Here is a 25279-nt window from a genome sequence, read left to right as displayed (position 1 = left end):
GCCCAGTTGTCAGCTGCACGCATCAAAGCGCGCGCGTGCAGGTCCAGCATGTAAAATCCGCTTTCCAAGGAAGAAGACGGGTTGAGCCCGACGGCACACGCGTTCCCCGTCTCGTCGTCCTCTCGCCGCTCTCCCTTAACAGCGAAGAAAGTAGACGCCATCATCTCCAGTCTCCACGCCACGCGCTTCCTCTGCCTGTCCGACTTATTTTAGGTTCCTCGCCAAGTCCTCCTCCCCCCCTCCCCCAGCCTCAACCTCGCGTTAGGTAGCTTTGCTTCGAATCCCACATCTCCATCCACTTCTCGCCAGACGCCATGGGCGCCGCCGCCGACAACCACGTGGAGGAGTCGAGCCCCCTCCTCCCAGCTGCGGTCGGCGCCGCCATCCCCGCGGACGAGAAGCCCCCGCTGGCGCCGGCTCCGGCTCCGGAGGCCACCAAGCTCTACGCCGATGGGGTTCCCGTCGTGATCGGCGAGCCGGTCGCGGCGCACGCCATCCCGCGGGAGAGCTGGAGCTCCGGGATCCTCTCCTGCCTCGGCCGCAACGACGAGTTCTGCAGCAGCGACCTCGAAGTGTGTACGTGCCCCTTGACCTAATAGAATCAGATCCTCTTTGTTCCAGCGGTGCTTAATTTTTGAGAGGTGCGTGGTTTCACGTTTGGGGATCTCGGGGAGGAGCAGGTGGTTGTATTACCTCTGTCGTGCTCGATTTTAGTTGAAATTAGTAGATTGTTTGGGAAATCTTCTGTAATTTCCACAATGAGAGGCCTAGTTTCTGTTAGATTCGCTATGCAACTGACGATGATTACAACTTCTATTCAACATGTCTGACTTTTTGGAGTAATTTTGTAGCTAAACATAAATTAGGGTGCTGCATGAATATTTAATTGAATTGAACTTCTGTGAATTCAAAGTGTTCACTTATTAATGGCAAGTATGAAATCATGGCAAAAAAAAAGCCTGATAACATGAATTTGCATACATATCTATTACATGATATTGAACAGATCTTCGAAATGTGACCCCCTTTCCTGTCTGAATGGTCCTTTCTAGCTGGTGAATCCTGTAAAGCTGGTATGAGTAGTAGACTCTATATAAGCCATTTTGGGGTTAACCCATTTTTTCCTTGACAAGGATGTGCCTTGTACAATTTGTTAGGAACATGCAAACAATTGTATGATACTTCTAACCTGATATTCATATATTAACAGTTCTAAAAGGTGCTAGGTAAATTTCACATATTAACCCTAATTATTGACTTGTAGATGGCGAGCCGAATTTTCTACAGAGCTGTCGCATTTGACATGTACTGGGTGATGGGCTAAATTTTCTGTTGACAAAGCTGTCCTAAGTGGCTTGTGCAATACTGCAATTAAGGGATGAGCTATATTTGTCTCCTGAAAGTGCTGTTCTAACCAACCAACAGCTGATTTCCTCCTATAATGGTTTATTGATTGTGACCTCTTTCGTTTGATCCATGTCTAAGTTGTGATGGTTTACCCCCTTCAACTAAATACCATTTAACTTGTTACTTTGCTAGTTTTGTTTGATACTCTTATGGCCAGATTCTTGCTGTGTGTTTTGTGAAAAATAATCGTGTTTGTATGTAGAGTATTTCCTGAAGGCTGTCCACTATAAATCTTTCCATTATCAGATTTAGTTATAATGTCTTAAGTGTCTTATTGAAGTGTATGCCGATACCACCATGAATGAGTTGAGGTTCAGCACATACTGTATTGATTCACAATAATACTTTTACATTGTGCAACAGCTCTTAGTGCAGATAAAATACTGCCCAAAAGAACGTGAGCTTATGCCATGGGAATAGGGAGGAGCAGGTGACTTTGTTAGCCATAGGATTATTGCTAACAGTCGCATGAATTGATGATTTCTGAACTTGTCCAATGAAATTAGCAGTTGAGCCTTTGTTCCCGTAGTACATGCACTTCACAAAATGACAGCCTATGAAATTCTTGATTATGTGTTTTTCTTGTACCTTGCAATTTCAGAGGACCTTGCCAAGCTCCTCTCTTTTTTAAAAAAATGGAAATTTAACCAAGAACTAATTACATATTATTTGGATGTTATCAGGTCTTCTTGGAAGCGTAGCACCATGTGTGCTGTATGGTAGTAATGTTGAAAGGCTTGCGGCTGGACAAAGCACTTTTGCAAACAGCTGTTTCACTTACACTGGTCTCTATATGCTTGGAAGCTCCCTCTTTGGGTGGAACTGCCTAGCCCCATGGTTCTCTCATCCCACTCGTACAGCTATTCGCCAGCGCTACAATCTTGAGGCAAGTGTTTTTGGGCTGGCTTCCCAGCTTTTGTACGATTCTCCACTCATCATCTGTAACTGAAATTTGTATATAGCTGTACTCTTAACTGAGAGTAGCAGTTTTACAGTGGCTTGAGTTGGTCTTGACTCTTGACTCTATAGATTGTCATTTCTCTATCTCTATTTGTATTTAGGACTTATTCTAGCTCTGTCTCAAATAATATGCTGACATGATTCTTTGAATATACTTCTCTGTGCAGGGTAGCTTTGAGGCTTTCACAAGGCAATGTGGGTGCTGCGGTGGTCTGATGGAGGACGAGGAGAGGCGCGAGCACCTAGAGGTTGCCTGTGACTTTGCAACCCACTACCTCTGCCACCCCTGCGCCCTCTGCCAGGAGGCGCGGGAGCTGCGCCGCAGGGTCCCCCATCCTGGTTTCAACAACGGGCGCTCCGTCTTCGTCATGATGCCACCCATGGAGCAGACAATGGGGCGTGGCATGTGAGCAAGCTCCTGCCCTTGCCCTGCTCTAGTTGGATCTGTGCTACCTGTGATGGCTTCGCCGTCTTGTCTGTTCGCCCGTAAATACAAGTTTGTGGTATGTGATCATGTTGTGCTCCGTGTGTGGACTGCTGTATGGATTCTGAATTGCATTGTATCACCTGTTTTTGTGGTTCGGGGTCCTCCATCGACTTGAGAAATTCAAATTATCAGACTAAAGTTTATCCTTGGTATGTTTATTTTTTTATATGGGAGACCACCATCACATGACTGAATGACGTCTAAGATTCAACTTGCTTGTGATCAGCATTCAGTTGGAATATTAAGGTTGATGTGAAGTGAATCCTAACTGGACGTATTGGGTTACAAACAGGGGGATGCTGTTGTTGATTGCTACCGACTTTGTCAGGAACTCGGTCGGGCAGATATGGGCCACCTTGGATGCCAGCCGATATAGCGGTTTTTTTATTTTTATATTTTTTATTTCCGTTTTTTACAAAAATATATTTTCGATTTGGAAATTTACAGAAATATACCCCGGCAGCCGGGACCTGGCCGCCCGGCAGCTGGGCGGTAGGGGCTAATCTGCAAAAAAAAATACAACAAAAAATTGCAGATAGGTCCCTGGGGACCGGTTGCCTGGCTGCGGGGCGGCCGGCCCCGCAGGCCGCCCCGCTGCGGGGCGGCCGGCCTTATTTTTTGCAATTTAGTCCTTTTCGCGAAATAATTTCACATATGTTCACCTTTTTGTAACTTTTTGCAGAAATAGACCCTGGGGGTCGGCGCTGTAATATGTGGCGTCGAGATAACATGTCTTGGCGCCACATATCACGGCGCTGAGGTGCCACGCACGCACAAGCAATATAGTGAATCTTCGAACTTGCCTTTAATATTTTCGGACATTTTCAGGAGACTAGAATACTGTGAACCACACATCAAATATAACGGTAAGAATTAAGAACTAAAAATTACATTACACAATATAAACCATAGGAATTACATCATAATGCAACGTTAATGAAACACACATCAGACATGCAGTGGCATGGCAGAACCCGTTGCAACTATGGTAAACAGATTCTAAACTAAACTAGCATGCCTTAGGTAATTTAGAAAAACACAACAAACACAACGATGTAGCATGTGACTAGCACTAGGTAGTCCTAGTAGCCGTACCCCCACGTAGCAAACTGCGTTGAGCCTTCTCCGCAGTATTCACTATATTGCTTGTGCGTGCGTGGCACCTCGGCGCCGTGATCTGTGGCGCCAAGACGTGTTATCTCGGCGCCACATATTACAGCGCCGACCCCCAGGGTCTATTTCTGCAAAAAGTTATAAAAATGTGAACATATGTGAAATTATTTCGCGGATAGGGCTAAATTGCAAAAAATAAGGCCGGCCGCCCCGCAGCCGGGCGACCGGTCCCCAAGGACCTATCTGCAATTTTTTGTTGTATTTTTTTTGCAGATTAGCCCCTGCCGCCTAGCTGCCGGGCGGCCAGGTCCCGGCCGCCCGGCTGCCGGGCGGCCGGGGTATATTTCTGTAAATTTCCAAATCAAAAATATATTTTTGTAAAAAACGGAAATAAAAAATATAAAAATAAAAAAACCCCGCCGATATATATTTTTTTTAGAATAGGTTGCCAGCCGAGTGCCGACGAGCAACTGGGCCACCGTGGTAACAGCTGCGAGCAGATATGGGCCAGGCAAAATGCCAACGATGCCTTCAATTTTCTATGGGCCCATGTTCTAATTGGATCACATACTTCCGCTTTACTCCCGGCCCGAGCGGCCGAGCCTCCAAAACCGGGGGCAGAGAGGGGAGGGGAGACCGGGGAAGAAAAACTCGAAGACGCAGCCGACAAGCTCCGCCGCCGGAACTCAGAGATGGCCGACGGAAGCGCCTCTGCCTCGCCGTCCTCCGCTTCTCCTCACCAGAACCACCGAGATGCCATCAAGTCTTCAGGTTCGACCTCGCGGCTCGCTCCCCTCTTGTATCCTCTCGCTTGCGTGGCTCTATCGTTCGTCGGGCAGTTGCCGCGCACGGCCGTGGCACGAGCCCTAGCCGCGCCCCCTTAAGCGCATGTGGCGGTTCCTTTGCTCAGGTTATGAAGTCCGACGAGCGCTAAATTTCCTGGCTTGGGCTTCTACAAGAGGAACCATATCCCGACCAATGTTCGCGAAGTGTTAGGTTGAGTTGATGATTAGAAGGTTGAATAGTAGATGGGAGTGGCGGAGTGCCCCTTATTATGCGTGCTTGCGTAGCGACTTTAGTAGGCAGTCAAGTGAGAAGCACAAGCACTTGAGTGATTTTTCTAGAGGAGCTGAAACCTGGTGAATTGGCATGAGGAACAGCAATTCGACATGTGTGCCTGAAAATTAGAGAGTAGCTGGTTGATAGTATAAAATGAAATTCACTTTTGCTTACTACCTTGGCTTAGAGTACAAACCTATATTTCTGGTCATCAGGGCAAGCTGTTACGTCAGTTCCATTTTAGCGCCATGTTTTCAAGTTTATATTCTAAAGCTGAAATCCGTACATGATCATTCAAACTACCATAACAGTTTATTTGTTGACTAGCAAATGTGTGATATAGTAGGTTTCTATGCTAGGTTAATTCTGTGCTATCATAAACGAGTCATCTGTGAGCAAAAAGGATTATGTCACAACATATGCAGAAAAATAATGTATCGGTTCGGTGTTTGGTTGCAGTGCACAATTCAGCATCTAGCCGGAGGAGGGAACATGCTATTGCAGTAGGGAAGGAAAGAAGGGAAGCCTTGATGCGTGCAAAGCGTGTATGTCGAGCTCCTCTTTCTGGCAGTGACGAGACTGTAATGGAAGAGGGTGATATGGTTATTGATGAGAAGAAAGCAGATCTTGAAGCACGGACGGCTCAAGCTGTTGAAGAATTGAAATCTGCTTTATCAACCCAGTATGTCTCCACTATTGAAATATCCTAGTGTGTTAATATAACCTTGTTCTGGGTATATTATTTGATAATCTGAATATTGTAGAGTTGAAATCTGCTTTATCAACCACAGTATGTTTCCACTATTGAAATTTCCTTTGTGTTAAGATCAACCTTGTTCAAGGTGCATTATTTGATAGTATACTTGTCCTGTTACTCTATGTTTGAGTTCTATACTTGTATTCCATCACAGGTGATCAAGATTCATCATACAGTTTTTGTTTATGGTGCATGGGAACAATTATTTGTGCATGTTCTTAATCATCTCACTCTTAGGTTCCATAACCTTAGGCTGCCATTGTTATGGTTCATAGATATTGACCAACCGAATTTCACTTCATTTGTCAGACATCCCTTTTCTTTTATAAAACAAAAGAACTTAGCTTAGATTCTCCACTTGAAATATTGACATTGATATCTTGTAAGCAGAAAAAGGCTTTCTCTGAGTGCTTGTAACTTTCTCTCTCTGGCAAATATAAAAACACATATCAGAAGTAGTCACTATTTGCTTTTGGTTGCTCTTAGGGCCAAAGTGGCTCAGAAGAAGAAAATAGAGGTGCTTCGTGCTTTAAGACATTTGTTGTCACAGTCTGAAGTACCTCCTGTTGAAGCAGCAATTAAAGCTGGAGCGATACCTCTTCTAGTGCAGTATCTATCATTTGGATCATCAGATGAACAGGTTGGGCCTGTTCCACTTATTGTTCTATAGTTGTAAACTTGTAATGGTACTACAAAACTGAGTAAACCTTTCAATTTTACCTGCCAAAATCCTTACTTATTAATTATTATCAGTTTCCTGTTACAATGTCGGATGTTGATCATTCACATGGTACTTGATAAGTTAATGAAAATACCCATTTGATATTTTTCTCTTATCTAAATCGTGTGTGTTTTCCCTGCAGTTGCTAGAGGCTGCTTGGTGCCTTACAAACATAGCAGCGGGGGAACCCGAAGAAACTAAGTCCTTACTGCCTGCTCTACCGTTGCTCATTGCTCACCTTGGTGGTCAGTTTTCTCTCTATTCTTGGTTAAATGTAAATAATGTTTATTTTTCCATTCCCATTAGGATGTGATAGCAGAGATGCAGATGTTGCGGTGGTTTTGCGGGCACACACGGAGGGATAGAGTCCGGAACGAAGTTATTCGGGATAGGGTCGGGGTGGCACCAATTGAGGAGAAACTTACTCAGCATCGGCTGAGATGGTTTGGACATGTCCAACGAAGGCCTCCTGAGGCGCCGGTGCGTAATGGGATCCTTGAGCTAGTCGATAATGTAAAGAGGGGTAGAGGTAGACCTAAACTGACGTGGGATGAGTCGGTTAAGAGAGACCTTAAGGATTGGAACATCTCTAAAGAGATAGCTTTGGATAGGAGCGCTTGGAGACTAGCTATCAATGTGCCTGAACCTTGAACTTATTTCTTTCGGGTTTCATCTCTAGCCTACCCCAACTTGCTTGGGAAAAAAGGCTATGTTGTTGTTGTTGTTGTATTAGGATGTGATAGTTGCCTTTAGTCGTTTATAACATAGTGTTTTTCTAAAGAATGACTAGGTTGGTTTTCTCGGTTTGTTATATACTTATTTAAAATTGTAATCTTCGTATATTGGTTAGAGAAGAGCTCCACACATGTCGCCGAGCAATGTGCATGGGCCGTTGGTAATGTTGCTGGTGAAGGAGCAGACCTGAGAAGCAAATTACTCGCTCAAGGTGCTTTGTGGCCCCTTGCTCGTTTAATGCTGTCAAACAAGGGTTCTACAGCAAGGACTGCTGCTTGGGCATTGTCAAATCTTATCAAGGTTGCGTTGATGAACTCCCTTGCTTTTATTGTGCGTCTTAACTCTTGTTGTGTCGCAGAATCAGTTTACCAGGGTTATATTTAACCATTTAGGAATGAACAGGACTTGAGCATAAGCTCAAACTTAAAATGAGCTTGAGCCCATTCAAGAAGAGTGCTACTAGCTTGTAAAGTTTGAGCTGTATTTCCCCCAACCGAAAGTTAATCTATATTTGTACTGAGAAGCTTAGGCCTCTTTCGAAAACATCTATCTAGCTTATGTTTTGTGGTTCGTACAAGGTCTGTTTCCAAAACATTTGTCTAGCTTATGTTATGTGGTCATCAAGTTAAATTGCTCCACACTATAAGTTTCAAATCTTGGCAGTAACCACACCGCAATAAAAAATTCCCATGGGTTAGTAATACTTGTTGGTTTTGTTGATTTTAGATGCTATTTCCAAATTTTTCAAGAACTAGTGCTGTTTGAATATTAGGTGATCATCACAAGTTGAGAAAATGTAGAGAAACAGGAAAGTAAAAAAAAAAGCTTATGGAAAACATTGTGTTGCCAGCTGAGCTTGGAATCCTCTATGGGTTCCAGGATGTGTTATAATATTAAAAATGAAGCACTGCCAAATAGATCAGCTTGGCATATATGAATGTAGCTTCCGGCCTAGCATCATTTTACTAAAACATTTGTTTCTCTATAACCCAGGGGCCTGATCCCAAGGCTGCAAATGAGCTTATTAGCATTGACGGTGTGCTGAATGCAATCATACGGAACTTGGAGAAGGCGTATGTTTTACCATATGGACATCTTTTTATTTTGTGCTCTATTTATTATCCTGCTCTTTCAATTAAATGAGCTTCTAAAAGTTGGGATATGTATGTTCTCATGTTAGTTCCTTAATCACTATAAATTATAAAAGGGTCCAGTTATTTGCTCCCTGAGCTTATGCTTATGTACGGAACATTATAGCTACTTAGGGTGCTATTCGTATTGATTCACTAGCTTATCTTCCTTCCACTTGGGCATATTATAGCGACTATATTTGCTTTCTCTCTTTTGATCTTTTCATTTGTAATGCCATTTTTTTTTGCCACTAGGCACAATGTTCTCTGTGCACTCTAATCCTGGTACTCGTATTGTGTTGAGCTTTCTGAAGAAATGACATAACTTATCGAAATATTGCTTTGCTCATCACTGCTACTGATGGGTGGTTTTGGGTCCTTCAGAGATGAAGAGCTAGCAACTGAGGTGGCGTGGGTAGTGGTCTATCTTTCAGCACTTTCAGAAAAAGCTACCAGCCTAATAGTAAGAAGTTTGGTGCCTCAATTGCTGATTGGACGCCTCCTATCATCTGAGAACTTGCAGTTACTCATTCCGGTATAATCTGCTTTCTCCATTACATATCGGTCCTTTGCGTATTCACAGTTTTGGCACTTATCCTGAAATAAAAAATGCCATTTACACACTGTTGCCCAGCAAAATAATCTGTGGTTTATAGAATGAGATATTTTTGTCACAATGTTATCATAAAGATGCTGATAATGACTTGCAGACTAACAGAGTTGCACTTAATCTATATTGTATAGTTAAGGATCATGTTTCATCCAACTACCAGTAGAATTATGCAGCTAATGAATACCTAACAAATGCTTGTGATACAGCACAGACAGATTGACTCTTCTATTTCAATTTAGGTACTTCGCAGTTTAGGAAATTTAGATTGACTCTTCTATTTCAAATTAGGTACTTCGCAGTTTAGGAAATCTTGTAGCCGGTGATGGATACATGGTTGATTCAGTCCTAATTGTTGGAAACAGTATTACAGGTTAGCCTGAAATGATCCACATTTTGTCTTCCGAGAGTATGTCATAGTTTTCCAAGTACTGACTATATGTTCTCAGATCAAGCCCTATCAAGTCTTATAAAGTGTTTGAAGAGTGACAATAGGGTTCTCAAAAAGGTATGCTTTTCTCCGCTGGTTAAATTTTCCATAGTTTTGACTTAAGAAAACATATACGATTCTTAATCAATTTCGTGGACTGCTTATGTAGGAGGCATCATGGGCCATGTCAAATATTGCAGCAGGCAGTTTCGAGCACAAGAAATTGATTTTTGCCAGTGAGGCGATGCCTTTGCTGATGCACCTCCTCATGACTGCACAATTCGACATCCGCAGGGAAGCAGCATACACCCTGGGTAATCTGTGTGTTGTCCCAGCAGCAAATGATGGGCCCCCAAACATAATTGTGGATCATTTGGTCGCTATCGTAAATGGTGGGGCCCTTCCTGGGTTTATAAATTTGGTGAGATCTGCTGACATAGAGAGCGCGAGGCTTGGGCTTCAGTTCCAGGAACTGGTGAGAGAATCTGGAACTTTAAAACTCTTGGTGTTGTCTTTCATCAAGTCGTGCACAGATTATACTTAAACTGGATAATATTGTAGGTGATGAGGGGATACCCCAATGGGCAAGGTCCAAAGCTCGTGGAGAGGGAGGACGGCATTGAGGCTATGGAGAGATTTCAGTTCCATGAGAATGAGCTGATGAGGAATATGGCCAACGGGTTGGTCGACAAATACTTTGGCGAAGACTATGGCCTTGATTGAGTTCCTGGTTCCATCCATGCATCGGAGTACACTTGAAGCCAAATCCATACATTAAAAATGTGAATTGTGAAATGCAATTTCGCGACCCCTGAATGGAAGGATGTGCGAAGAATTAGAATGATGGCCGTGTACTTCAGCCCTTGATAATGCATCGGAGGCTGTAGTTGGAAAATGTGTGTGTGTGAAGCGTTGTGAACTATGGATAGTGCAAGTAAACTGTCGATATGCTTGGGCATGTTGTACGATAGTGAAATAGAAGTGCTGAAATAAATGTGGACCTGCTATTTCCCTTGTTTTGCGGCCATTTGCCCAAGTAAACTTGAAATATGACCAAACTGTTGCAATGCCTTTTTTTTTCAAGTGTATATATGCTTCATTTGTTGTAAGTGGCAGTTTGATTTCTGAGAAACGTTAAGACGTATGTATCACCAATTCACCATAGTTACAGTAGCAGAGAACACTCATCCTTCTAGCCAAAAAAATCACCGGTCATCTTGAGCCTAAAGCTGAAACAACGAAAGGCAATGAAAAGCTACGAGGCTGAGGCTTTCGTCTTGCTCTTCTCCCTCGCGCGCATTTCGTCGAGCACGTCCCTGGCGGGCGGCGAGATGGTGGCCTCCCACTGGGCGAGGTCGGCCTCCACCTCCGCGGCCTCCTCGTCGAGCCCCAGCCGCCTCATCCCCCTCGCCATCACCCTGTACACGTACTCGTCGACGTCGAGGCCTCCCCTCCTCACCGCCGCCTCGTACACCCCCCACGCCGCGCGGCCCCTCCCCTTGGCCACCAGCGCGCGCAGCAGCCTGGTGAGCTTGTACACGTCCTCCTCCCCGTCGACGAACCCGCCGCCGCGCGCCTTCTCCTCCAGGAACGCCTCCACGAGCGCGTCCACGGCGTCGCCGGAGTCCTCCGGCGCGGAGGAGACGAAGGTGGCGTAGAGCGCCGGGTCCGGGCGGTACCAGGGCTCGGCGCGCGCGACGTGGAGCGCGGCGAGGGCGAGGGACCAGAGGCCCTGGCGCTGGAGCTCGGCCATGGCGGCCACGAGGTCGGCCTTGAGCAGGCGGCCGAGCGCGGACGCGGCCGCCGCGGAGGCCGCCGCCGGGGAGCGGTCCGCGGCGGTGAGGCGCTTCAGCGACTGGATGGCGAGGATGGCCTCCGTGGAGAGCGACCGCCCGCGCTGCAGCGGGCCCCGGTTGTCGCGCGGGCCGCAGGTGATTGTACTCGCACCCCGCCTGGGACGCGCCGTGGGTCCCGGCGCCGGCCGGGAGCCCGGCGCGGGGCGCGGGGCGAAGAGGAGGGACGCCATTGGAGCCGGAAGGGAAGCAAAGGAAGGGGTGAAGACTGAAAGGACGAGGCTGGGGTTTGGGATTCTGACGACGCGCTGTGAGCCGTCTGATCCTCCTCGATATTCGCGCCGACATGATACGGCGTGGTCACTGGGAGTGGGGTCCGCCGGTCAGGCCCGTCAGGGACAATGTTCTGCTGTCGCCTGCCAGGAAATGGAAAAAAAAATCCTCGGCAATCATTGAGCTCAGCTCAGCCGAGCCGGAGCTGACGAAAAAGCAGCGGAGGCCGCCCACGATCCAACCAAGCACCGGGAGAAAAGCAACCAACCACTCCATGCCTCCCACGCTCCCCCCGATTCTCAGCCAGTCGGGCGGGCTACTCGGCTGCCATTCCGTTCCATCCATTGGCTATTTGGCTCCCTTCGCTCAGTCCAGTTTCTCCCCCACTCCTCATCACTCTGCGTGCTCTGCCTGCTCCAATCAGCGCCGGGTCCAGCCAATGACGGCCGGCGCGGCTCTGGCCGCCGTGCTGGCGCTGTCGTGCTTGGCGGTGTCCGCGGCCGGCGCGGCTGCGACGGCGGAGGCGGAGGCGGACCGCATCGCGAGCCTGCCGGGGCAGCCGCCGGTCAACTTCTCCATGTACTCCGGGTACGTCACCGTGGACGCGGCCGCGGGGCGGGCGCTCTTCTACTGGCTCATCGAGGCGGCCGGCGCGCCCGCGGAGTCCGCACCGCTCGTGCTCTGGCTCAACGGCGGGCCCGGGTGCTCCTCCGTCGGCTACGGCGCGTCCGAGGAGCTCGGCGCCTTCCGGATCAACGCCGACGGCAGGTCGCTCTCCAGGAACCGCTACCCCTGGAACAAAGGTCTGGATCCGATTCCTTTTCGTTCGTCACGCGCCTCCCCTGATCGGGAAACGTGTAGCTTGTTTTGCTCACGGGATTGGAATCGGGATGGACTGGTTGGTTTTGTTTGGTTGCAGTGGCGAACATGCTGTTCCTGGACTCGCCGGCCGGCGTCGGCTACTCCTACTCCAACACCACCGCCGATCTGTACACCGCCGGTGACAACAAGACAGGTGAGCTGCCGGAGTAATTTACTTAGCGGCGGCAACATGTCTGGCGCCAGTACTACTTCCATTCTTATTTACCGTCGCCGTGATTTGGATCTTACGGCTAGCTCCCACTGATGTTGCTGTGTAGCTCATGATTCGTACAATTTCTTGGTGAATTGGTTGGAGCGGTTTCCGCAGTACAAGCATCGTGATTTCTACATCACGGGAGAGAGCTACGCAGGTGAATTCTGAATTGCCGTGAAAATTGGTCGACTATAGGTTGGAGATTATGCAGTTAGCTTTACCCAGTGATCTCATTTACATTCCCCGAGCTCAATCTGATGAAATGACTACCCTTTCAGGTCACTACGTGCCTCAGCTGTCTCAGCTAGTATACCGGAACAACAAAGGAATTAGAAAGCCAATCCTGAACTTCAAAGGCTTCATGGTCAGAACTCAAAACTTCTTGAGCTCATGTTTCTATGCTCACTTAACTAGTTTGCTCATTTCAGGCCAGAAATGATCTGGTGTTCTTGCAATACTCTAGGTCGGAAATGCGGTAATTGACGACTACCATGACTACATGGGCACATTTGAGTACTGGTGGACGCATGGGCTTATCTCTGATGAAACCTATGAGAACTTGCGATTAGCCTGTGAGTTTGATTCAGCTGAGCACCCCTCTAAGAAATGCGACAAGATCTACGGTATCGCAGAGGCTGAGCAAGGGAATATTGATGCTTACAGCATCTACACCCCTACTTGTAAGAAGGCTTCTCTTCACAAGCGCAGGCTGATAAGGGGAAGAATGGTATGTTTGCTTCGGTACAGAAACTTGTTTTTTTTCCTGATAGCTGATGGTAGTACTGTACGTTGGATTTTCCGAGGTTCCTTTGACCATCATGCGATTATTTACTGTATTATTCGCAGGCTTCTTAAAGTATGATAACTTATGAGGCGTATAAGTGCAATGACCTATCTCCTAACAACATATTTTTTTTTTCAAATTTAGCCGTGGTTGCCGAGAGGATATGATCCCTGCACCGAGAACTACGCAACAAAGTACTACAACTTACCTGAGGTGCAGGAAGCTTTGCATGCCAATGTCACTGGAATACCATATGCCTGGGTAGCCTGCAGGTCTGTTTTCTGCTTGTTTCAGCAAGTTTTGGTTAACTATTCCGTTCCGTTTGGCCACCAGTAAAGCTGCCTGTTCTTAATATTTTGCACTAAACATCACTGGTTATTTGCAGTGATCCAATTTTTGACTACTGGAAAGATTCACCGAAGTCCATGCTTCCTATTTATCGTGAACTTATTGCTGCAGGCATAAGGATATGGGTCTTCAGGTATGTTGAATCTCTGCTGTGAACATGGTGCCCGCTGAATTCCGAATATTTGAAACTGGCAACATTGCTGATGTTAGACATAAGAAATCATGATAAATTGATGATCATACAATGTGGGTGGTTTGTTGTTTTTACTTGGTAAATGTGTGTGGATTTTAATATCTTAACATTGGACAATTTGGCAGTGGTGATGCTGATTCTGTTGTCCCCCTCACCGCGACAAGATACTCCATCGATGCGCTCTCTCTACCAACCGTCACAAACTGGTACCCTTGGTATGACCATGAAGAGGTTAGTCACTGCCATTACTAGAGGCCTACAACAATCAACAATGACAGACTGACTAGCAAGCTTCTTTATTTTTTTTCAAATAACTATTTGTATCATGTTGTATTGTAATGTAATATTTCTTACTACATAGGTTGCTGGATGGTGCCAAGTTTACAAGGGTTTGACGCTGGTGACGATCCGCGGTGCGGGGCACGAGGTTCCCCTGCACCGTCCGCGGCAAGGCCTTAAGCTCTTTGAGCACTTCCTGCGCGACGAGCCCATGCCCAATCCTGTAGATAGCATTCAGACGTTTTAGAATGTGTTATCTCGCTTGTCGAAGAACAGGATGCGAACCTGTGAAAAAAAATTACTAATTTGTCTCAAAAAAATTTCAATAATCAGGATAGAATAATGCTTGTTGAAGTGGACGGGGCAGTTCTTTGCTTTTTCGGATTTCTTGTGTACCCAAAGATGGCAATAGTTTGTTCAAAATAAAAACAAAGAAAAGAAAAGATGGAAATGTAGTTTCAAGCTACACGTGGAGAAAACAAGTGGACCAATGTGTGGAACAGTAAACAACCAATCAATGCGTTCCCCGAATCACCAGCTTCTTGCCTTCTACCAGCATTCCGTTCGTTTCCAATTGGCCCTCCACTCCTCGTCAACTCATCCAGCGCGCTCTGCTGCTCTTCTCCAATCAGCGCCCCCAGCTGACCCGCCACGAGCGCCAATGGCAGCCGCCGCGGCTCTGGCCGCCGTCCTGGCGCTGTCCTGCTGCGGCGCCGCGTCCGCCACGGCCGTGACGGCAGCGGCGGAGGCGGACCGCATCGGAAGCCTGCCGGGCCAGCCGCCGGTCAACTTCTCCATGTACTCCGGCTACGTCACCGTCGACGCGGCCGCGGGGCGGGCGCTCTTCTACTGGCTCAGCGAGGCGGCCGGCGTGCCCTCGGAGTCCGCGCCGCTCGTGCTCTGGCTCAACGGCGGTCCCGGGTGCTCCTCCGTCGGCTACGGCGCGTCGGAGGAGCTCGGCGCCTTCCGGATCAACGCCGACGGCAGGACGCTCTCCTTGAACGCCTACCCCTGGAACAAAGGTCCGATTCCGATGCATTTTTGCTTCCTATGCGCAGCGCAGTGGCCTGCTTTGATTTGTGGCTTCGTTTGCCATGGGGGTGATTGGTTGGTTGGGTTGCAGTGGCGAACATGCTGTTCTTGGACTCGCCGGCCGGCGTCGGCTACTCCTACTCCAACACCACCTCCGATCTGTACACTGCCGGTGACAACAAGACAGGTGAATTGGGAATGTAGCTACTTGTCTAGTTCTGCTATTATATTGATTCATTATTCTCTTGTTTATTCTAGCTCTGTTTCCTGCTTATGCGGTTTTGCAGCCCATGACTCGTACACTTTCTTGGTGAATTGGTTGGAGCGGTTTCCACAATACAAGTATCGAGATTTCTACATCACAGGAGAGAGCTATGGAGGTGAATTGCTGTCAAAATTGGCCAACTTTAGCAAAGAGAGAGAATCAGCAACTAAAGTTGCGCAGTGACCACATTTACATTCCTCGGGCCTAATATGTTGCATTGACTGCTTTTCAGGTCACTATGTGCCTCAGTTGTCTCAGCTAGTATACCGGAATAACAAAGGAGTTGAAAAGCCAATCCTAAACTTCAGAGGCTTCATGGTCCGATCTTCTTAAGCAGAATTTTTTTTCTCTAATTCTCTCTTGATTAGTTCACTCATTTCTGGTCAGAAATGATCAAGTGCTCTGTCAATGCTCTAGGTCGGAAATGCGGTAATTGACGACTACCATGACTACATTGGAACATTTGAGTACTGGTGGACGCATGGGCTTATCTCAGATGAAACCTATGAGAAGTTGCAGCTGGCCTGTGAGTTCGATGTATCTGAGCACCCGTCGGAGGAGTGTAAGAAGATTTTAGAAGTTGCTGCGGCGGAGCAAGGGAAAATTGATGCATACAGCATCTATACTCCAACTTGTAAGAAGACTTCATTGCATAAGCGCCGGCTAATAAGAGGAAGAACGGTATGTTTGCTTTGCTACTAAAACATGATATTTTGCTGCTGATAACTGATATTAGTACTGCATAATTGAATTGTTAATTGCTAGGTTCTGAAAGTGTTATATATACTTACGAAGCATATTCGTTCTTGTATCTCCTGACAACACATTTGTTCAAATGTAGCACTGGCTTCCAAGAGGATATGATCCCTGCACCGAGAAGTACTCCACAAAGTACTACAACTTACCTGAGGTGCAGAAAGCTTTACATGCCAATGTCACTGGAATACCATATGCCTGGGTAGGCTGTAGGTATGTTCTGCTGGTTTCGTCTTGTTTTGGTCAACTATATCAGTTGATCGCTATTAAGGCTGCTAAACTACGTTCTTAATATTTTGCTCTAAACAGTAAACACCACTGTTTGTTTGCAGCGACCCAATTTATGAATATTGGAAAGATTCACCGAGGTCCATGCTTCCTATTTACCGTGAACTTATTGCAGCAGGCAAACGGATATGGGTGTTCAGGTACACTGATATTTTTTGGTAAACATGGTTTGCTCTGAATACAAAATATTTAAAACTGGCAACATTACTGATTTTTGGCATAACACTTCATCATGATAAATTGGCAATCATACAATGTGTGTAGTACAGTAATTTTGACTTGGTAAATATAATCAGTGTGGATTTTAATCTCTCACATTGGACATGTTATTTGGCAGTGGTGATGCTGATTCTGTTGTCCCCCTCACTGGGACGAGATACTCCATCGATGCACTCTCTCTACCAACAGTGACAAACTGGTACCCTTGGTATGACGGCAAAGAGGTTAGTGTCAATGTGTCGCTACTGCAGCAACAGTGATAGATTTTGTTTTCAAAGCAACTTTTATTATGTTGTAATACCATGTGAATCTTGCATAGGTTGGTGGATGGTGCCAAGTGTACAAGGGTTTGACACTGGTGACTATCCGAGGTGCGGGGCACGAGGTTCCCCTCCACCGCCCGCAGCAAAGTCTGAAGCTCTTCGAGCACTTCCTGCGCGATGAAGCCATGCCCAAGCCTGTACATAGCATTCAGACGTTTTAGAATGTGCTGTCTCGCTTGATGAAGAAGAACAGGGTGCGCCAAGCCATGGTGTTGTAAAACATTTGCTGCCATACCTTCAGTGAACGATTTTGCCTGTGCTAACGTTGGCCGGGCGTCACATTTCCACTGTTACGGACGATTTCATAAAATCAGAATAGAATAAGGCAATGTAGTTTCAACTTTCAAGCTGCACATAACGAAGGCAAAGTGGACTAGTTCAAATCCTTAGCCCATCAAGGTTGCTATAATTGGAGCTACTAGCCACTACAAAATATTTAGTTGCTTGAAGAGAGGTGAGCCATCCAAGATCTGGAGGCATGCACTCAAACTTTCAACATCCATGCATGTAGAGATGACAAAGGACAATCATATACTAGCAAGAGATTTATGATTTTATTATTTTAGAAATTTTTTATCCACAACTTTATAAATTTACAAATAATTGATACATAATTTTTACATTTCCTTCACAAATTAACGATCATAGTTTCATATATTTGTTGAAGACCATGCTTCCATGTCCTCTTGCTGAACGATTGTTGTCAGTGTCTCTCAGTTTGAAAAGGCGCTGAAAATAAAAGCAAAATATTGAAAGTGAAGGCTATGTCTTAATTCAGTGCTGAAAATAAAAGCAAAATATTGAAAGTGAAGGCTATGTCTTAATTCAATGTGTACTCCTGCAAATATCTCACTCTATTGCTAGTGTCCGATATGGGACTTTACTTCTCCGAACAAAAAAAGAGAGAGAACGATGGGAGAAAATGAAAAGCGGAAAAAAATGAGAGAGAAGTAGAAGAACTTAGAGTGAGTCTTTTCTCATGACCTCTAGGGTCAATTATATGAAAGTAGCGAGTGGATAGCAAAAAGCTCCAAAGTCCTATTAGGTACAATATTTACAAATGGATCCTTGGACCATTACATGGATCATCATTTGGTAAAATTTGTTATTATGTATTAGATTTTATATGAGTCATTTTCTTAGGATTTTTTTTATAATACTCATTTGGTTAGCCCTTTTTGTTATTAAAAACTTAGATATTTACTTATATCTATTTGGCATATACACTTGTTTGGTTATTGTAATTTCGAAGTCATATGAAAACCAAATTGCTAATTTTAATTCTATTGTTTGCTCGTGAGCCTATGGTTAATTTTTACTTAATTCATATACTATTTCTATATCTTCAGAAAATCTTTTAATTATGAAATTATTTGGAAAAAAGAGTAAGGGATATGTTCTCGAGACACCATATTTTCTTATTTTTCAAAATTTGAATTAAGATATTTACTAATCCTATCCGATATGGACTCATTGGTCAAGTGCTAATATTGTTATTTTTATTTTTTATATTTTGAATTAGCTATTTACTAATCATATTGGATATGGAATCTTTTATCAAGTGCTAATTTCTTTATTTTTAATCTCAAATTTAGCTATTTACTAATCTAATTTGTCATGGACTCTTTGATCAAGTACTAATTTTCTTATTTTTTAATTTTTTAATTTTTTAATTTAAATATTTTCTAATCATATTTGACATGAAACTCTTTGGTTAAGTACTAATTTCTTCATTTTTTTAATTCTAGATTTAGATATATACTAATCATATTTGACATGGACTCTTTGGTCAAGTGATAATTTTTCTTCTCTTTAATTCTAAAACTTAGCTATTTATTTGTTGTATTCGATGCGGACTATTTGAGTTATGTAGGCTGTTAGACCATCATAAAATCCAATGGTGTATCTTCTTTTTTTAGTTAATGTGAGAATTCTTAGATCCTCTTGGTGAACATGACAACTTCTTTTAACATTGTTATATTAAGATAATAAATAGATATCAATACGTTCAACTATGAAAGATTGTTATGACATCGAACTATATATATTGCTAGTTCATACATGATACATGCATACAAGAATTTACCATCTACTATATACCTTACAAACGAAAGACACAGTATCTGGAAAGGTTAGACAACGAATGGCTTCATCGGTGAAGCAAATCAAATCGATGCCACAACCAACCTGCATATGTAGCTAGAATTTTCAACTACTACCTTCCAGTCACTACTCAGCAGTGTGATAAATGGAGAAGAGCTCCTGTGAAGGCCCTGCCATGGGAGTGATGGGACGGTGCTGCAAACTATTGCCTCCGTTCTCAGAAGAGCCATGTCCTGCAGTCATCTCGATCCCAACTGTCAGACTGCTGCCCAAACCACTCAGCTCTGTGCTGTAGTCAGAGTTCAAGGAAAGCCCTTCTGGTGGCCATACAAACCTTGGCTTCTCAAGAGGCACGTGTGGTGGCGGTGCCGATTTGGTTATGATCTGCACTGCCTCCACCATAGTTGGCCGGTCCGATGGGTTCGGGTTGCTGCATGCCAAACCGAGAAGTAGAAGACGCTTGGCATCACTGGCTTGAAACTCGGTTGTCAGCAGAGGGTCAATAGCATCGAGTAGCCTACCCTCCATGTGTAGATGCCAGACCCAATCTGTAAGATGAGGACGGACCGCATCAACAGCCACCTCGCCTGTTATAATCTCCAGGATGAGGACCCCAAATGCAAAGATGTCCGACTTGGTTGTGGCCTTTCCGCTCTGAATATACTCAGGTGACCTGAAGCCAAGGGTTCCAGGGGCGCCTATGTCAGTGTAGGATTTCTTTCCCTCGGCCACAACACAGGCAAGTCCAAAATCCCCTAGGCGCCCTTGGAAGGCGGAATCGATCATGATGTTGTTTGCCTTGATGTCACGGTGTAGCACCATAGGCTCATACTCGTGATGGACATAGTGCAGTCCTGTAGCAATATCCTTCACCATGTTATAACGAGTGTCCCACCTGTTAATCTGACTTGGTTGCTGCTGTTTACCACCGCTCCTGCCGAAGAGATGTTGGTCCAAACTACTATTAGGCATGTACTCGTAGATAAGTAAGGGCCCTCCTTGATTATAAGACCACCCTGAAAATTTATGCACAAACACTTACTGACGTTCTTTCAAAAGCAGGAACTAACATAACAAAGTTTAAGAACAAAAAAAATTCTACCCCCATTATTATGATAAAACAATTGATTAGCCCACACTAATATTAATAAGATAAACATAAAACATGCGTTCTTTTTTTTTTATACTTTTGACCTCTCTAATAGTATCACATTTGATGTAAATAAACATAAAACATCACTAGCGTCAAGTTTGTGTGCATCCGGTAAGATAAACAAGCATTTCGGTGCAAGGGCGGACCCAGCAATCGATGAAGACTAGAGCCAAAACTATGGATTGGGTTGTATGCTTCCTCTATCTACGGATTAGGCTATATGATTGTGGATCTAAACTAACTGTGGTAGTGGATGTTAATGAGCCACGACTAGGGCCATGGCCCGGGTGGCCCTAGTAGCAGGCCCGCCACAGTTCCTGTGCATCATTAATGCAAATGCCATCTATATATTAAGAAAATGGCTAAAAATCACTATGAGACCCAAACACGCCCTAGATATTGCATTGGGTTATTATAAATGTCCAATCACCCAGATTATTGTATATCACAATTTCATTCCACTCTACTATTTTGATATTAAAGACACAACCAACCCTCCAACAACCTTATAATCCAAGGATCCAAATAGGCAAGCTATTTATAACATATAACCACTATTCAGATTCTTTAATCTATATTACAGAAGAAAAACTATTGCATACCTTTTCCAACACTCGCAAAAGATTATTGTTTAGAGATATTACACATGCACGGGATGCATATGGCATCGACTATCATGTACTTACCGAGATGATATCAAGATTTTTTTGAGGATTCGTTTTAGATGCCTTTTTTAGATTCAGGAAAATATCCATCCTCAGCAAGTCTTTTTTTTTCAAATGCCTCAGGGTTATTGCTCTTCCTCACAATTTCTATCAAGTATGTAAATGTGTTCTTATCGGATTTATAAAAGCAAAATAGCAATTGGTAATCTTCCACCAATATGTTCTAAACAAAAAACCATGGGCCACTCGATAGACAAAACTCATTTAAGCTAAAGAAAACCATGACTATTTGACAAAGTTATAAAAAAGATGAAAAACAGTCAGCGTGCATTTACAGAAAATACACGGGACATCATAGAAATCTATTCCCTTGGGGCATTTAAAAGATGACGATTCACACAAAACTTTTAGCCCACATATAATTTTTATGAGCTGAATGAAATCTTTCTTTAGAGCATCTCCAGCAGTCTCCCTCTCCCTAATAAACTGATAATATTAGGAATAAGATATAGACCAGCAGTTTACTAAAACCTCTCCCTTGTCCTAATAATTATTGGGTTGTCCCAATATTTCACCCCAACTCCTCTCAAATAAAGGGAGAATTTTGTCTCTCCCAATATGTTAGTTGTATTGGGGGAAGGTTATTGGGGAACTGTAAAATATATATGGCCATACAGCTAGAGCCCGTTAGCCTGGCCCGAGGCCCGTGTTTTGGCCCGGCCCAAGCACGGCCCGACCCGGTGACCTACGGGCTCGGGCTGGCACAGCCCTGGGCCGCACCCTAGGCATGTGGGCTGGCACGAGCACGGCCCGATCCCAATGGCTCTCCCCTCCCCCTTCCCCTGCCGGCCCAGCCCACCATCTCACCTCGATTTGCCTCGCTTCTCCCAATCTCCCCCATGTCTGCCGATTCACCTCGTCTCGCTCTCCATGTCCTCCGCTTCCACTGCCTCCTCCTCCCACGCCCGACCGCCCCCTTCCGCTCCCTCCTTTGGTCCTCCCCTTCCGCCGCCGCGCAGTCCGTGCCAACACTGTCGCCGCTGGCCGCGGAGGAGGCGTCTCCGGCGACAGTGGCGGAGGCGGGAGTGGTGCGAAGGAGCCGCCGCAGATGTTGTTCCCCAATCCCTTGCGGCTTCAAGCAGCCTGAGCCCGCAGATCCAGGTGGCCGCGCTCGTCCTCCGCGCACGTCGGCGCCGATGAGGCGCTGCGGTCCGGGGATGAGGCGGTGGCCGCCGACCGCCATGGCCCGGGGCTTGGGATCTTTGTGCTTGAGACCGGGAAGGTGGGGAGGGGAGCCAGCTTCACGGGCCGACACGGCCCGAAAAATGGCCCATAGTGGTGTGCCTGGGCCGTATCCCAGGCACGAAGCACGCAACGGCCCGGGACGTGAGGCACGACAGCCCGTGACGGCCCGACCACTAACAGGCCGTGCCGGCCCGACATCATGCCAGGTCGTGCCGGGCAAGCCCATTGGACATATATACTGTAAAAATATCTCTCCCAATAATCTGTAAAAATGGTGCTGGGACATCTCAATACTATCTTATTGAAAGATATTGTTTATTGGGGAACTAGAGATGCTCTTAAATGTCTAGAAGTATAGTAGCCAGAAATAGAATCTGAAATAAAGTTGATAAGGGAAAACTATTTTCTTACATAAACAAACAAAGTACAGGATTGGCGTTATTACCGACGAGAGGGACGATATTCTTGTGGCGGAGACGATTGATGACGCTGACCTCTGCTAGGAAGTCCTCATAACGTCGGTTGTCATCCCGAGTGAACTTCTTAACAGCGACCTCCAGCGCCTCACCCCTTTTGGGGCCATGGAGCCTGCATCTATACACAGCGCCAAACCCCCCTCGCCCCAGCTTCGTCGTCTCGTGAAAGTTTTTGGTTGCTCTTCGAATATCATTGAATTTGAATTGAATTGGCACCCCTGGAAGGAGCTGCATGGACTTGGCCAGCTGATCCAGCTCCTTCTTCCACCCCCTGTACTTGGAGTTAAAGTAGCAGTACGCAACAGCTGCCGTTAGCACGGTGGCAGCTGCTGATCCAAGAACCGATGACAATATAATGGTAGTTGTCCATTTCTTCTTGTGAGGGATTATTTTCAAATTGCCGGAGAGCCGCTCAACCGTCGAGTTGAAGGTGTCGAGTTGAAAGAGCTGCCCCATGGAGGAGTAGAAGCTGAAGAAGCCAAACTGCGAAGAGATGTTGCTGAAGCTTATGTGTTGCTTGTCGCCTCTGCTTTGTGAAACGAACATGGCACCATTTATGCCATTTCGAGTGATTTTGGTGATAGAATGACAACACAACACTTGGACTAATATGATTGTTAAGATGACCATTCTCAGGTTTTTAGGTTCAAGTGATAACAAAGAGAAAGAGAAGATAGGCGTAGCAAGGCCCGAAGGGCCGCCCCTACGGGGGTTCCGCTACCCGGTTAGCGGACGGGGGTCGAGGGGGAGCCGCCCCTCGCGGGTCTCAGGGGCAGCGCCCTGAAAGCTCTTCGGTCTGAAGCACCGGAAGAACCGACGCATGAAGCATGAAGCTCACCGGCAACGTCATCGACCCTCCGACTTGGTGTGGAGCGGCGACGACATCTTTGTGCGGGGGACGTGGAGACCCCATACTTTGTGGAGAAGCTCCTTAGTGGAACCCGGGGCCAAGATGACCGTGATTGTGTTCACGGAAGAGACTTGGTGGCCGAGTAGCAATACTCTTAGTGAGTGCTACAACAACGTGGATGTAGGTGTGCCTTTGTGGCTAACCGAACCACGGGATAAACACCCGCGTCAAGAGTTTGCTATATCCTATCCCGCTCTTTAAGCTTCCGCATTTCATACTAGCAATTTGTATGCCTTTACTTTCATAGAGTAGTTTCTTGATAGGAAAGACTATAGATTGCTAAACTCTTTTGGGATAGGGGTTTCACACTAGAACAACCTAGTTGCACATCTAGATAGCATGTTTTAGTTTAAGTTTTGTGCAAACTAGTTGGAGCCTTAGGTCTAAGTTTTTATTAATGCCTAATTCACCCCCTCCCCCTCTTAGGCTAGAGCACCCGATCACTTTCACTTTGTTTTCCTTTGTCTTCTCCGTCGACGACGCTGACCTGGACCGTCATGTTATGGCCGAGAGAGTTGTAGTCAATCGAAAAACTGTAGTTTGTCCTTGAATCGGCCTCTGTCCCCGACGGCCCTATGGCAATTTCCACACAGATAACAGTGTCATTAAGTGTCATCTGAACAGTGTCTGCACCAAATACCATCTGGTCACATATACCGGCCATGATGGTGAATTGGTTGCCCGCGAGTGTGGTGCTACCCACTATAGGATTAGATGTGTTCCAGTAGCAATAGAGTTGTGTAGCAATAGCAAAGGACTCGTTGCCATACAGAAAGTCGCGAGGGAATATGGCGAAGGTCAGATTACCACCACCTGGCGTCTTCTGTATTTTTGGTTGGTAGATGCTCATGGTGAATACGACGCTGAAGGATGCCTCGTGGATCGTCGTCCCATCGCCGCTTGGTTCCCACAACTCGATCAATTGATCATCAAGGATGAGGAGCCCCGGATCATATAAGTTCAGCTTCGGATGATGATGTTTCTTGTAAGACCCGAGACCAGCTGATAGAAACGTCGCAGACCTTGAGTTTGCAGGAAGCAGGTAGCCATGAAGGTTGTCGAAGGTATTGCTCAAGGTGTACACGCTGCTGGGATCCTGGTCGGAGCTGGGGCATTTGCATGCTGATTTTGCGTGCAGCGAGCAGGAGAGAAGCGAGCATATGAGGAGTAGGACTAGGATGCTGCACCAATATGGTACTGCTGGGACCTGTGGAAGCTTAACAGCATGAAAGCCCATCCTGTTAAGTGTTAATGGCGGCTAAGGCCCCCTGGTGGCGAGACCTCGCCTGCTGTGATATATATAAGCGTACGGGTTTAAGTTGTGGGCTTGCAGGCCCTGCTGCGGTAGCCGACGCATGACACATATAGCTTTTAATTAGGGTATGTATAACAGTTAGACAACAGCCGTCTATATAAATCTAGTAAGCAAAATGATCTGATATAATTATCATTAAATGAGGAAAAAATATAATGCTGTCTACAGGTCTCGTTTGGTTTTCTAGAATTCTATAAAATCAACACTTTGACCGTTAATTACGGTGTCAAATTAAGTTAGTTTACAAAACCAACTCCAGAACCCCTGCGCTGAAACCCTGAAGAATCTAATGATGCCTTTTGACCGCGTAATTAGATGATGGTTACTGTAGCATCAATGTAGCCAATCATCGATTGATTACCGTCATTAGTTTTG

General features: G+C 45.7%; 7 protein-coding genes across 8 annotated transcripts; 4 read left to right on the top strand and 3 right to left on the bottom strand.

Annotated features, from left to right (window-relative positions):
• Positions 1-101: 101 nt before the first annotated feature.
• Positions 102-3020, top strand: LOC120672677 (cell number regulator 8-like). The gene is made up of 3 exons (XM_039953202.1): positions 102-576; positions 2091-2293; positions 2535-3020. Exons 1-3 carry the CDS (start codon positions 315-317, stop codon positions 2775-2777), a joined length of 708 nt encoding a protein of 235 aa, XP_039809136.1. The 5' UTR covers positions 102-314; the 3' UTR covers positions 2778-3020.
• A 1552-nt stretch (positions 3021-4572) lies between these two features.
• LOC120675578 (importin subunit alpha-2-like) lies at positions 4573-10481 on the top strand. Of its 2 annotated transcripts, none has more exons than XM_039956777.1 (11): positions 4573-4738; positions 5486-5708; positions 6270-6423; positions 6647-6749; positions 7355-7539; positions 8233-8312; positions 8754-8904; positions 9271-9352; positions 9429-9487; positions 9579-9884; positions 9971-10481. In XM_039956777.1, exons 1-11 carry the CDS (start codon positions 4660-4662, stop codon positions 10130-10132), a joined length of 1584 nt encoding a protein of 527 aa, XP_039812711.1. In that variant the 5' UTR covers positions 4573-4659; the 3' UTR covers positions 10133-10481. The 2 variants fall into 2 exon arrangements, with proteins under 2 accessions (XP_039812711.1, XP_039812712.1); XM_039956778.1 differs by having other exon boundaries at positions 4581-4738; positions 9435-9487; positions 9971-10476.
• A 49-nt stretch (positions 10482-10530) lies between these two features.
• LOC120675581 (protein THYLAKOID ASSEMBLY 8, chloroplastic-like) lies at positions 10531-11626 on the bottom strand. Its single transcript, XM_039956781.1, has one exon. The coding sequence runs from the start codon at positions 11433-11435 to the stop codon at positions 10665-10667; it is 771 nt and encodes a 256-aa protein (XP_039812715.1). The 5' UTR covers positions 11436-11626; the 3' UTR covers positions 10531-10664.
• Positions 11627-11738: 112 nt separating this feature from the next.
• LOC120675580 (serine carboxypeptidase II-1-like) lies at positions 11739-14607 on the top strand. Its single transcript, XM_039956780.1, has 9 exons — positions 11739-12278; positions 12395-12490; positions 12615-12707; positions 12829-12914; positions 13014-13277; positions 13479-13606; positions 13720-13815; positions 14001-14106; positions 14237-14607. The coding sequence occupies exons 1-9, from the start codon at positions 11750-11752 to the stop codon at positions 14399-14401; spliced, it is 1563 nt and encodes a 520-aa protein (XP_039812714.1). The 5' UTR covers positions 11739-11749; the 3' UTR covers positions 14402-14607.
• A 5-nt stretch (positions 14608-14612) lies between these two features.
• On the top strand, positions 14613-17390 carry LOC120675579 (serine carboxypeptidase II-1-like). The gene is made up of 9 exons (XM_039956779.1): positions 14613-15176; positions 15278-15373; positions 15474-15566; positions 15684-15769; positions 15869-16132; positions 16293-16420; positions 16540-16635; positions 16833-16938; positions 17034-17390. The coding sequence occupies exons 1-9, from the start codon at positions 14645-14647 to the stop codon at positions 17196-17198; spliced, it is 1566 nt and encodes a 521-aa protein (XP_039812713.1). The 5' UTR covers positions 14613-14644; the 3' UTR covers positions 17199-17390.
• A 1650-nt stretch (positions 17391-19040) lies between these two features.
• On the bottom strand, positions 19041-23208 carry LOC120676884 (probable L-type lectin-domain containing receptor kinase S.5). The gene is made up of 2 exons (XM_039958219.1): positions 22649-23208; positions 19041-20156 (listed from the first exon to the last, which is right to left on the bottom strand). The coding sequence occupies exons 1-2, from the start codon at positions 23133-23135 to the stop codon at positions 19267-19269; spliced, it is 1377 nt and encodes a 458-aa protein (XP_039814153.1). The 5' UTR covers positions 23136-23208; the 3' UTR covers positions 19041-19266.
• Positions 23209-24016: 808 nt separating this feature from the next.
• On the bottom strand, positions 24017-24826 carry LOC120674475. Its single transcript, XM_039955651.1, has one exon. It carries the CDS (start codon positions 24824-24826, stop codon positions 24017-24019), a length of 810 nt encoding a protein of 269 aa, XP_039811585.1.
• Between the last annotated feature and the right edge of the window lie 453 nt (positions 24827-25279).

The sequence above is a fragment of the Panicum virgatum genome, chromosome 5N (assembly GCF_016808335.1).
Source record: "Panicum virgatum strain AP13 chromosome 5N, P.virgatum_v5, whole genome shotgun sequence".
Classification (NCBI taxonomy): Eukaryota; Viridiplantae; Streptophyta; class Magnoliopsida; order Poales; family Poaceae; genus Panicum; species Panicum virgatum.
This window is presented reverse-complemented; position numbering and strand designations above follow the sequence as displayed.